Below are 12,135 nucleotides of genomic sequence, written 5' to 3'. Positions count from 1 at the left end.
AAGTTGGATCTTGAAGCATAATTCTAGAGTCTTTTCATATTGTAGGCCTTACTCCGCTTACCGTGTTGAACTGCAAATTTTGTTATGTCACAAAGAGTCCCATGTCATTAAGGTTTTTGATTTTTGAATATGCTCTTCATCAAGTGTTTATAGTAAGCTGATTAATTCTTCTATATTTCTGTTAGATCACATGCGGTTTATGAAACTCTTTTTTTGAGGCATAGCATCCGTCTTCTTTCTACTTCCTGTATTGGAATTTGGAAGTTTTCATAGATCTTTCCGAGGCAATGGTGAATTTCCACAGTGATCTGAAGATTATAAATGATTGCCTTGGTGCTCGGTCCTCATTTTGTTATTTTCCCTAGCAGGAAATAAATGTTGAGAAACTTCAGCAAAGTGACTACTCTAATCTCAAACATGAAGAAATTAAGTTACTTATGTTTTTACACTTCGGAATTCAGTCTGCTACTTGATATCTGAGTTCAAATGACAACCTAGAGCTCTCTATATATTGTGATGCAGATTGGAGTTCGTGTCCAGCATCTCGTCGGTCATTAAGTTCGTATGTGGTTTTACTAGGTGGATCCCCGATTGACTGGAAAACGAAGAAACAGGATACGGTCTCACTCTCGTCTGCAGAGGCCGAGTATCGAGCGATGGCTCAGGCAATTAAAGAGATGAAATGGATAGTTCCATTGGTCACGGATCTTGGTGTGTCTGTTACCAAACCGGTGCCATTCTTTTGCGACAATCAGGCTGCAATACACATTGCCGCCAATCCTGTCTTTCATGAAAGAACAAAACACATTGAACGTGATTGTCATTGTGTTCGAGATGCTGTTAAAGCTGGTCTTATCTCTACTCGGCATGTGCGAACTAAAGATCAGCTAGCCGACATTTTGACTAAGGCACTTGGCAAACCGCAGTTCGAGTTGTTATTATCCAAGTTGGGTGTTACGAACCTTCACACTCCAACTTGAGGGGGAGTATTAGGGAATATACGATAATTCCCAATTCTGTTAGGATGTTTCCATATCTGTTTAGGAAACATTCAAAGTCGGTGTAGAATATTTAACAATTCTTTGTCGAGTCTTTTGTATAAATACATTGTCTTGTACATTCTTGTTCAATAAGAAAGTCTTTTCAGAATCTAGAGTGCTAGATTTACAATATCATTGTTGTTTGAGAATTTAGACAAGAATCTCAACCTCTCATTAAACCCCCTGTTTATGCATTGGTCATCAACTATTCGTCGAATAAGGCTTACAATAAGGACATACAAAATCTTTCTTTTTTTAGTTTCTCATCTAATAAATATCATTTTATTGACATGCTCCCTCCAAAATTACGGTGTAATAACAAAAAGTCAAAAACTAACTAACCTTTATGGGGATAACTACTAACGGGTGGTAAACTGAATATGAGCTTCCACCTATCACTGTCAGAATCACTGTGGAAACTGAAAGAGGTTTTTATTGTTCTCTTAATTTGAAAAATTTATTGAATTTTATAAGACAAATATTTTCAGCCACATTCCACTTTTTAATTTTGACATATACATAACAAACATGTAGATTATAGAACTTTGTTGAGTTGCTCAGTCTGCAATTCATATCTCTGTTGATAATTTGTTATGTGCTACAATCATACGATGATTGTGCATGTACATAGGAAAATAGTATTTTACTTGAATTTGACTAATTAGATTATTTTATGTTGTTTAGATATATTTCGCTAAAAATTAATATTTAAAATAATTTAAAATTAACTTTAAATTTTACTGTACATATTTCAAATATCGAAAGATTAAATTTAAAGGAAATAAATCACATAAACTTAATAAAAAACTTATATTACTTTAATGTGATGAAAAATAAATATCAGTTAATTAATAAATAACTCAACTATTACATTTTAAAAATCAGTCGTTATTCATATTATTGAACTTTCCTAAATATAATTTTACAATATACTTAATCATGTAAACATAACAAACAGTATAAAACTGAAACAAAACACCCACTTTACTCATAGAAAAAAAAAAGAGAAACAAAAATTAAAATTTAAGTTTCCAAAAAAGTTTCCTTCAAATTTAAATGTTGTATTCTTAGGTGAATATATAAATTTACAAATTTTAAGGTTTAACAACAATTTCATGACTTTGAAATTTTTCTGCCTTATAAACCTATGTTAAACGGGGCAATATTTTTTTAAAAAATCTCAAAGTCTGCAAGGAATTTAATTATATATACACTTAAGTTGGTTAATTATTTGGTATTACGAGTTAATGTTGGTTTATATACTAATAGTTTTTGTTTATAAATTTTTTAATTTTTTTTTAAACTATTAGATTTATTAAATAACACTGAAATTTATTTAAATATTGTTTTAATATAATCAAAACTAAAAAAATATGAGCAAGTATTGCATCATGGACAAAAATGAGTCTTGATCAATGATAAAATCATAAATAGTCTGCTAAATTTCTACATTTGAAATTCTCAAACATCCATCACAAACACAACCTTATATCTGTCTCTTCTTCTCTACTCTCACTCAAATCCAAATGACTAAAGCAAATTACAAACTGATAAAACTATTCACTTTCACAAAACAAAATCGGAGACGAAGCCAAATGCTTAGCAAGTCTCTCAAATGGTTCCTAACTTGAACAAAAAACCCAGACATGTGAACATAACCTTGGATGTTATAACTTTTGCAAAATAACTTTTCACCAGTAACATATAACACTATAATAGTCAAAAACCCGGGCGTAGCCCGGAAAAATCTCTAGTAATAAGTAAAAGATCGATTGTATTGTCTTTTTCCTCGACATACTTATTATCTAGATCAAAGTAAATATTCGTATTGATGCTAGTTTATACCAAAGTACATATACATGTTAGTAAAATCAAACAAATAAATAAATTGTTTAGTTAGTTAGATCAGTCATATACATGTGGTATTGAGTAAAGTCTATGACGTACCATTTTTTGGTGGAAGTAAGCAAAGACGAAACAAACGGTTCGAAAACCCTTTAAAACAAACCTTTATTGGGTAAGATCAATAAAAGGCGACGTGTTGATGTTAAACTTGTTATGGACGGCTAAATGAATGTTTTTGAGTTTGGCATTGTTAGGGCTTTGGTCAAATGAGCTTTATTAACAAAGCTCATCCATTTTCCTCTCCTTCACCACAATTTTTTTTTGTACTCCTCCCACATTTTCTCTTTTTAAGATGTCGTGAACCACTTCTATTGTATATAAGATTTGATAGATTAAAATTTGATTGCTAAATCATTTCTTATATTATTCACAGTTCAAAGAATCTTTACACGATAGTTGTCTTCATCAATAATAGCAAGTATTACGTACTCTACGATAGTTTAAATCTTTTATAATGTTTGATGTAATCGTGAACTAGAAAATCTACTTGAGAAATTGTGATCATTTTGTTAAAATCCTCGCCTGGTCAATGTTAATATCTTTTAGTTGAGAGTAGTACATTGGATTTGTTGATATCAGTATTTGTTTACATTCTTGTCTCCTTACGTGGATCGAGTATCACCTTGATCTAATGAAAACATAATAAGATAATCCAACACATGAGAACACGTACGTCGGACTTTAGGCTTATACATTTGATTATTAAAAGAAAAACAAAAATACAATGTCGGTCTTGTATGGAGCTTTGGAAAGAAGTTTGAGTTATATTTATGTATTTTAAATATTGGAAGATCAATCAGTGTGAAGCACAAAATACAAAAATGGGTCGGTAGAATTTTGTTGTGCTTGTTGACCTGTAATGCGATATATATCTTTCATGGGTTTGAATTGTCAAATCAAATCTACTATTAGTATGTGCATATGCAGTGTTATGAAAACAAAATTAAACGCTAGAGTTGAGAATGAACGTATGCATCCTTCTTAGTTTTAGATCTGCATGTCCTTATCTAAAGCACTATATATACACATAAATATCATTGTTCTTCTTGTTATCACTTCGAATTTCAACAATTATTTTTACAATGTCAATGAAAATGGCCTACAATACCTAAATATCACAACTCAACAGTAACTGCTTTTATTATTGGCTCTTTCTTTTTAAAACCATTATTAATACTTTAAACAGTAAAGAAAAAGAAAAGAAAATTAGAAATCAAAGATTCTTGTTTACATCACAATCTATACTATTAAAAGGGAATGAGTTTTAAAAAATCTACCTATGAAAAGTTGTTGGACCCTTTCATTAGACTTAAGTATTTTTTTGGTCTCACCTTATATTTCTCTAACTATGCAATAGTCAATTACCTTATATTTCTCTAACTATGGAATAATCAATTACCTTATATTTTTCTAATTTAATTTAACAATATATTCTAAATATATATATTCTAAATATATTGTTATGATGATTTTTGATAAGAATATATTATAGATGCGATTGAAAATTTATGTTATTAAAAGAAAATATTTTTAAAAATATTTATAAAAGAATTTATAACATCTATATAAAACTCTTTATTTTTTATCCTACCATTAACTACAATAACTATAAATAATTTAAATAATTTAAATAAATCCTATAATTATTTCTCATTTTGTATGATACACTTCTCTAATTATTTTTCTTATTATCATCCAATGTTATTGTTGTTATTCAATAACGTTATATACATCATATATTATGCTCAAAGATGGATATAAAATATTTAGATATCAATTATTAAAATGAAAGCATATATCATACAGCATATTATATCATGTCATCTAACATTATATAATTCTATATATTTACAAAATCAAATTTAATAAAAAAAACACTTTAGCAAATCATTTGTTAAAACAAAATTATATATATTTACGTTAAATTATTTTTTATTACATTAATATATTAGAAGTTTCATTCATATCTTAAAATATTATTGAAGATTATTTTTTTCCTACCATGTAAACCAAATGTCGGGTCACACTTGATTGCATGTTTTTTCGAAGTTTGGATGCTTTAAATTAACGAGTTTTCATTAAATCTAAACCAGCTTATGTACAAGTCATCGTGTTTACTGGTTCGACGACGGGTCCAAACTTGATATAAAAGTATTGTTCTCATCTAATTGGAAATAATTTATTTTAAAATAATAGACGCACTGAATCTGATCAATCCATATAATTTTTTTTTTTTAAAAGTAATCAAACGATTAAAAATATAATTACATAATAATAATTTTTTTTGACATAATACAATTTTGTAACATAATAATGTATAACAAGAATAAAATACTAATTCATATCATATATTTTTATCAACTGAAAAAGCGCGGGTCAAAATCTAGTGTTTAATTAATTATATGAATGGATCATATCGTCGAATTAGCGAACCTCAGTATCTGAACGGTAGTTGACAAAAAAAAAAGTATCTGGACGGTAAGACTCACAACATAACATGTTAGAAAACTTATGTCCAACCCGGTTCCATAACGGACCTAGACGGACCAAATATGCGGGTCTATAACGCCTTTGACACCCCCTACGCGTGGTTACTAACTAGTAATCACCTACGGCTACAGTAAGATATACCACCTTCTCATCATGCACCATTGTGACTAATCGGTAAATGTTAAGCTGACACCCCCTACGCGAGGTTACTAACTAGTAATCAATTATTGTTGTAACGTTAGCCTGTTAGGTAAGGTTATAACTTCAAACGAACGCATCAAACCCACGTGTAACTCAGATAAGCCTCCATCACCATACCTTAGGTAAAGGACCCACTTGTGATTCTGCGAAAAGCCCACACAATAAGGACCACATTTATATTTAATTTCACAATTTTTCCTAATATATATACACACTCACCTATGCTTTCTTTTTTTTTTTGTAGATAAGAACCACCGAACCATAACTCCAAAGAAGAGAGTTCCCGAGGCAAATGAGATCACTCACCATGCCAATTCTCCTCCCTACCTCTTCCTTCAAAAAAACAGCCACCGTCATCATCGCCGGGGTCTTTTCTTTAGCGGCGGCTGTTAGTTTCACCGTTCCTTCAGTCTCACATGTCATGGCGTCTTGCTTTCTGATCTTCTACGATAACACAGTCTTCCTCGTAAAGCCACCGTATCTTTACTTAGTCACCAACTGTATCATCGTCTCCATCGTAGCTACGTCTAAGCTGACGCAGAAAGCGTCTGCCCATATCGATGATCCTGAGTTCTCTGATGTAGTAACGCCAGAGACGTTAGAACCGGTGCCTTCTGATATAGATGCCGGTTACTTAAACGTGGCGCACGTCGTCTCTTATACCGGAGTTGAAGAGAACGATGCACCAGTTGAAGATGTCTCCGAAGTCAACAGTGATGATAACGTGATAGTGGATAGTCAACAAGATCAACATGCAGAGACAGAGAAGCCAAAACCGAGTAGTGCCTCGCCCGAACAGGAATCGAAGGAGCCAAAACCGAAGAGTGATTCTCCGGCGGTTTCCGTTGTGAAGCCGTTGAGGAAACCGCCGAGATTCAGTCAACAAAGATCGCTTAAAAATATTGAAGAAGGTATATATTCTCATTCATATGTGATATGTCTCGACGAATCATTTATGGTAGGGGCAAATGCGTAATTTAACAATTTCCAAAATTTCAGCAGGAGGTGGTGGAAGTAAAAAGTCAAAGGGCTCGAGGAGGGAGGACACGCTGGAGACGACGTGGAGGAAGATAACGGAAGAACGCTCGACGCCGTTAAAGAAGCACTTGACTAAATCCGACACGTGGCACGAAAGGTCGCACGTGCAAAAGAAGGAGAAGATGACCAAGTCTGACAACTTATATGAGGCGGAGGAGACGTTGAAGTTGAAACGAGAGCCGTCTCCGGGTCAGGAAGAGCTGAACAGGCGTGTGGAGGCGTTTATCAAGAAGTTCAACGAAGAGATGAGATTGCAAAGATTAGAATCTTTGGCCAAGTATAACGAAATGGTTAATGGAGGGCCTCGTTTGTAATATTCTTGTTTTCCTTTTTAGCTGTCGATGGAAAGGAGACTTGAGTGGCTTTTTTGTGGTCTTTCCAAGGAACAAATCTAAGAAATAATGCAAGGAGGAAGACAAAACAATGTGTACTTATGCCAAAAAGGATATGTGTACTTATGTGTAGTATGTAATATTGTTATATTTCTATTTTCTATGGCGTCAAGAAAACACATTAATATGTGAACAAAGACTGGACTAGTTTGAGTTGTGAACAGAGACCAGAGAGACTAGTTGGATAAATATTGCGTAAACTTGGTGCATTTACCCCAAAGAACTTTGTTGTACGTGAACCAAAGTTTGAACATACTCGATTAATTTCTTTGCAAATAAAAAATAATTGACGAGTAACTAATGAGCATATATATTATTCATGATCATGATGTTTCAGTCGTATACATATATCATTCCCATAATGTCTAGTGAGGTGTTGTTTGTAAACCTCAGATTTACCGCAACACACTATAACTTTATTCTCCCCATCGACCGCGAAATTGATCCCATAAATTTAATACACTGGTGTGGTGAGAAAAGGGTGGCGACGCAACGTTCCATTGATAGGAGCTTGCTTCGTGATGAGGCTCCAGTGGCAGTATTCTCAAGTTTAATTGCCATCATTCAATCTATTTGTGATATACGCCAGTCTCAAGTAGCTAACATACAAAGTCGTTGTTGCTCTCTGTATTCATTAATAAAGCCAAAACATGACAAGAATGAAATATTAACCAGAAGAAGCACACTTCCAATCTCTCTATAGAGGAATCAAAACTTATTAAAATAATCTCAGTTAGATTGTGATGACGGATGACCATAAGCAAGCCAATAAGTGTTTCCATTCACAAACATATGATCTTTCTGACGATAGATCCTGCTAGGAGTAGGATTTACTGAGAGCATACACATCGGTTACCTTGTAGTGATTTCTTGGTTGGATCCACCAGTTTTCCCCTTTACAGGATTCCAAAACACGACTATTGTTATCGTACATAGCAACACGACTATTGTTATGGTACTTTGAGTATATCGACTACTTCTATAAAATTTGAATCACCAAATATGAATTAACCATTAATAACTTTTTAACTACACATAATGTCACTAGAAACTAACTAATCTTAATTTTTAGCATTAATTATTTTTAGCAAAAAATTCTTTAAAAATACAACCAATTAATTTTATTTATTGTCAACGTTAATGATTGTTTCAAATGACAATATATTTAATAAAAAAATGTTAACGTAAACACTTAATTAATTTTATCTATAATTTATTATTGTATATATAAATTAATACAAATAATATAAAATCATTTTTTCCATTTCGTAAATATTAAAACAAATCATTTTTTTCCTATAAAACAAGTAGTGCGTTTATATTATAATAACTACTATTTTTAAAATAGTAAATAATAATGTACATGAATAATATAAAACTGACATAAAAATAATTAACAATTCAATGAATCACTTATTTATTGAATTACTAATAATTTTGTAAGTATAAAAGTTTGAATTAAAATACAAAACAACATTCAACAGTGTATATAATTAGTATCACAATACTAAAAGCAAGATATGGAGAGATTTTAGCATGTCCACGTCACCAAAAATAATCAGCCAATCACAACATTTCATCTGGACACGTCACATAGGCTGAATCACATTCTGTTACGTTTGGGCCTTTGGTGAGTATTTTTTTTATGGGTTTCGTTATCAAGTACTCTCTCATGCGATTAAATTACAATTACGGATTGTATGTTTTTGTTGGGCTTTCTACAAGGGATGGCTGGCCCAGTGCCATGTGTAATCAAGCTTCTTTGTTTTCAAAGCCGCATTCTATGAAACCTAATTTCATCTTCTCTATCGTAAAACAAAACTGAGCAACGGAATCACCATGATTTATGTTGCAGCCATAAACTCGACATTTAATCTCAGTAAAGTCTTCCCCCACTACTTCTCATTACATCAGAAACTTCGATCTCTTCAGATTCTTAACGATTTGGAAGCTATAAATAAGCGTTTCTGGCTTCATGATTATCACAGAATCATTGATTTTTCCTACTTATAACTCAAACACAGAACGGCGAGAACGATGGCTGCTTCCCAGATCTCCCTTTCCGAGTTGAGGCCAGGTCGTTGTGCTCGGGTCGTTGTGACAGGCCTACTCAGATTTTGAGAAGCTATGAATGTTAAGAAAAGTGGTCAACTAATGGGTGTCGATATGTTTCTCTTGGATGATCAGATAAGTTTAGAAGTTTTTTGTATTACGTCTTTGTTGTCATGCCCTCGGATTCTAGGTTCTGATTACAAATATCCTTATTTTGCAGTCTTCTCTCATCCAAGCATTTGTATCTGTTCATCGGCTGAACACTTTCCGAGAACTTCGGGAAGGAGCTATATATGAGCTTAGTGGATTTGATGTGACTAAAAGCAACAATTGTTTCAAGCTTTGTGATTCTGTTGTGGCTATCTCGTTAAACAAGTTTACAAAGATGGTTGAAGTGCCTGCAGTTGCTAATCCGATCCCTACTGAGATGTTCAGGTTCCGATCTGCTGAGCAACTCATGTCGTTAGGTAATACTAACGTTGAGCTTCCAGGTATGTCTTCATCTCTACTCCATCCGACGTCCCACCAGTTTCACCTGAAAGGAATCCACCGAAGAAGGATCGAAATGCATAGACTTTGAAAAAGCATATATGACGAACTAAGCCAATGTGTTGACATACGTTTTGTCTTTTGTTCCTCAGTTTATGTTGGTACAGTTGGTCCACTATCTAATTTATAATTTTGTCGTAGATGTTTTTGTTTCTATTTGCTTGACATTGGAAGTTTTTAATTTTACTCTTTCCTTATTTTATAATGAACCCACTCTTATGGTATACATGACTTGAAACATAGATGAAACATATAAGTCTACATATTACAAAAATCACTCCAAATCTCTTAACAATGCTGAGATAGTTCCATTTCTTTGTTGATTTGTTGATTTATCCAAAAGATTTAATTAATTAGTTGCAGTTGTTGTTAGTGATTGGTTCTGCCCTCATTATAAATCTACTAAGGGCTTAAACATAGCAGCACAGTGAGAATTTAAACACTGAAGACTCGAGAAATAAGCAAAATTATGGTTATTGCAAACAGAATAATAGTTACAAAAGTTAGTAACCTTTAAAAAGTTTAGTAGATTATATATTATGTATGCTTCATATTACTTCATGTTACTGTAAATCCACTATTGGTTTGGACTCTGATGATTTGTGGTTGTATCATATGACCAGTCTGCATATGACCGTGGATATCTTTACTTATTCATAAATTGATTTTATACAAAGATAGCTATTGCGGCGTAACATTTCCTGCAAAAAATTATTAGGGCCACCATGAGTGAGAAGATGCTATTAATATTAAAGCGGTTTGAAAACGGAAATGACATAAATTTATAAATCATTTTACTAATAAAAATTCATACAGCATCATATCTTATATATTAAAACAGAAGTCATGACTTCTTTTCATGTGTGATTTTTTTTAATTTGGACCATTCCTAAAAAATATCATATTTTACATAAGTTCATTATTATATTTTTTAACATCATTATCTTTTTATTTGAAATACAAATGAATATATTTAAAATGTTCTAACAAAATCTTTTAAAAATCTTCTTAGAATCTTTTTAAATTTACTTTCAAAAATTAGTTAGTTTTAATTTAAATTATCATAAAATATAATTAGAAATTAAAATTGAATATATTTTTGATTTATAAACGAAAATTTAAATAAAATAAAATTAATTAATTTCACAAATACATTTACTAATAATTTTTAAAGATTTTGTTAGAAATAAATATTTATTTTAATTTTAATTTTTTCAAATTTGTTTTCTAATAAAATAAAAATCATGATTTTTAGATGAGTGATATTTTTATTTGGACCATCATTTAAATTTTATATTAAATGTATATCACTAATGCTAATATACATAATATTTTTAACTACTTTAATCATAATATCTTTTATATCTTTTATTTTTTTTTAAAAAAAAATTAAAATTCTAACAAATCTCTTGAAAAAGATTATAATAAGATCTTAATTGTCATAAATTGAATATAAATATTTTCAACTAATTTTGTAATTAGTAATGAAATGTTACTAAAAGAATAAAATTATATCCTATTTTATCAATTTTATAATAATATCTATCATTTTATAATAAAAATATTATATTGAACAAAGTATGATAAAATTATTTTAAATTGATAAGTTAACATATTTTATTTTCATAAATATAAAATATTTATGCTAAAAATATAATATGTTGGTAGAACGGGTTAATATTAGTAAACTATATAATACATTTATAAAAATTTAACTTATCTTAAACTTTTTAATATACAGTAATTTATTATATAAAATTAATAAACATTAGAAAATTACTAAAAAAATCTAGCGATTTGAATTACGGATCATGATTATAATAAATTAAATACAAAATTGTCTTCATATATGTTGTTTCATGCATTAAAAAATTTAGTTTAGTAATCAAACGCAAATTCAATAAGACAAATATATAATAAGCAACATATATATGTGATGATTTTAATTTACAGCATGAAAACTATAAAATTATTATTTTTGGCATAATTGTACAAAAATTTAAATATGTGAGTAACATTAAAAATATATAATGATTATGTAAAACAATTATATATATATATAAATGTGAAAATATATATCCGCACGGTTGTGCGGGTGGAAATCTAGTCATTTTTAAAAGACGCCAAAATTATCTTTTTTCATAATTATCAGCTTAGTACAGGCTATTGTTTTAAATAGTAAACATTCCCTCGAAAAGAAATAACATTTAAAACATATTACCTTTAGGCCTCTTCAAACCTTCATGCAGCACTGGATATAGAAAAAAAGCATAGAAATGCATAGAAAACGGCAACGCGTGTCAGGCAACCAAAAGCATGTTTTAGCTGACACCTGATATCTATAATCTGGTAGGGCCAAACCAGGGGAGAGAACAAAAAAGAAAACGAAGATGGAAGAGAATAATAACCTCCATGAGTCTCTGCCACGATCAAAGAAAGAACATATTAGTTTTTTTCGCCGGTGAGTT

At 30.9% G+C, this 12,135-nt stretch overlaps 1 protein-coding gene and 1 long non-coding RNA gene across 3 annotated transcripts; both read left to right on the top strand.

Moving 5' to 3' along the window:
* Window positions 1-5,677: 5,677 nt before the first annotated feature.
* LOC125579147 lies at window positions 5,678-7,203 on the top strand. 2 transcript variants are annotated; one of them, XM_048742811.1, is made up of 2 exons: window positions 5,678-6,547; window positions 6,639-7,203. In XM_048742811.1, exons 1-2 carry the CDS (start codon window positions 5,929-5,931, stop codon window positions 6,986-6,988), a joined length of 969 nt encoding a protein of 322 aa, XP_048598768.1. In that variant the 5' UTR covers window positions 5,678-5,928; the 3' UTR covers window positions 6,989-7,203. The 2 variants fall into 2 exon arrangements, with proteins under 2 accessions (XP_048598768.1, XP_048598767.1); XM_048742810.1 differs by having other exon boundaries at window positions 5,688-6,547; window positions 6,636-7,203.
* Window positions 7,204-8,598: 1,395 nt separating this feature from the next.
* Window positions 8,599-9,889, top strand: LOC125579146. The gene is made up of 2 exons (XR_007317156.1): window positions 8,599-8,945; window positions 9,091-9,889. It is a non-coding gene; the product is annotated as an uncharacterized LOC125579146 (long non-coding RNA).
* Window positions 9,890-12,135: the final 2,246 nt, after the last annotated feature.

Source organism: Brassica napus, chromosome A10 (genome assembly GCF_020379485.1).
Source record: "Brassica napus cultivar Da-Ae chromosome A10, Da-Ae, whole genome shotgun sequence".
NCBI lineage: Eukaryota > Viridiplantae > Streptophyta > Magnoliopsida > Brassicales > Brassicaceae > Brassica > Brassica napus.
Note: the sequence above shows the minus strand (reverse complement) of the source record. Positions and strands in the feature narration are given on the sequence as shown.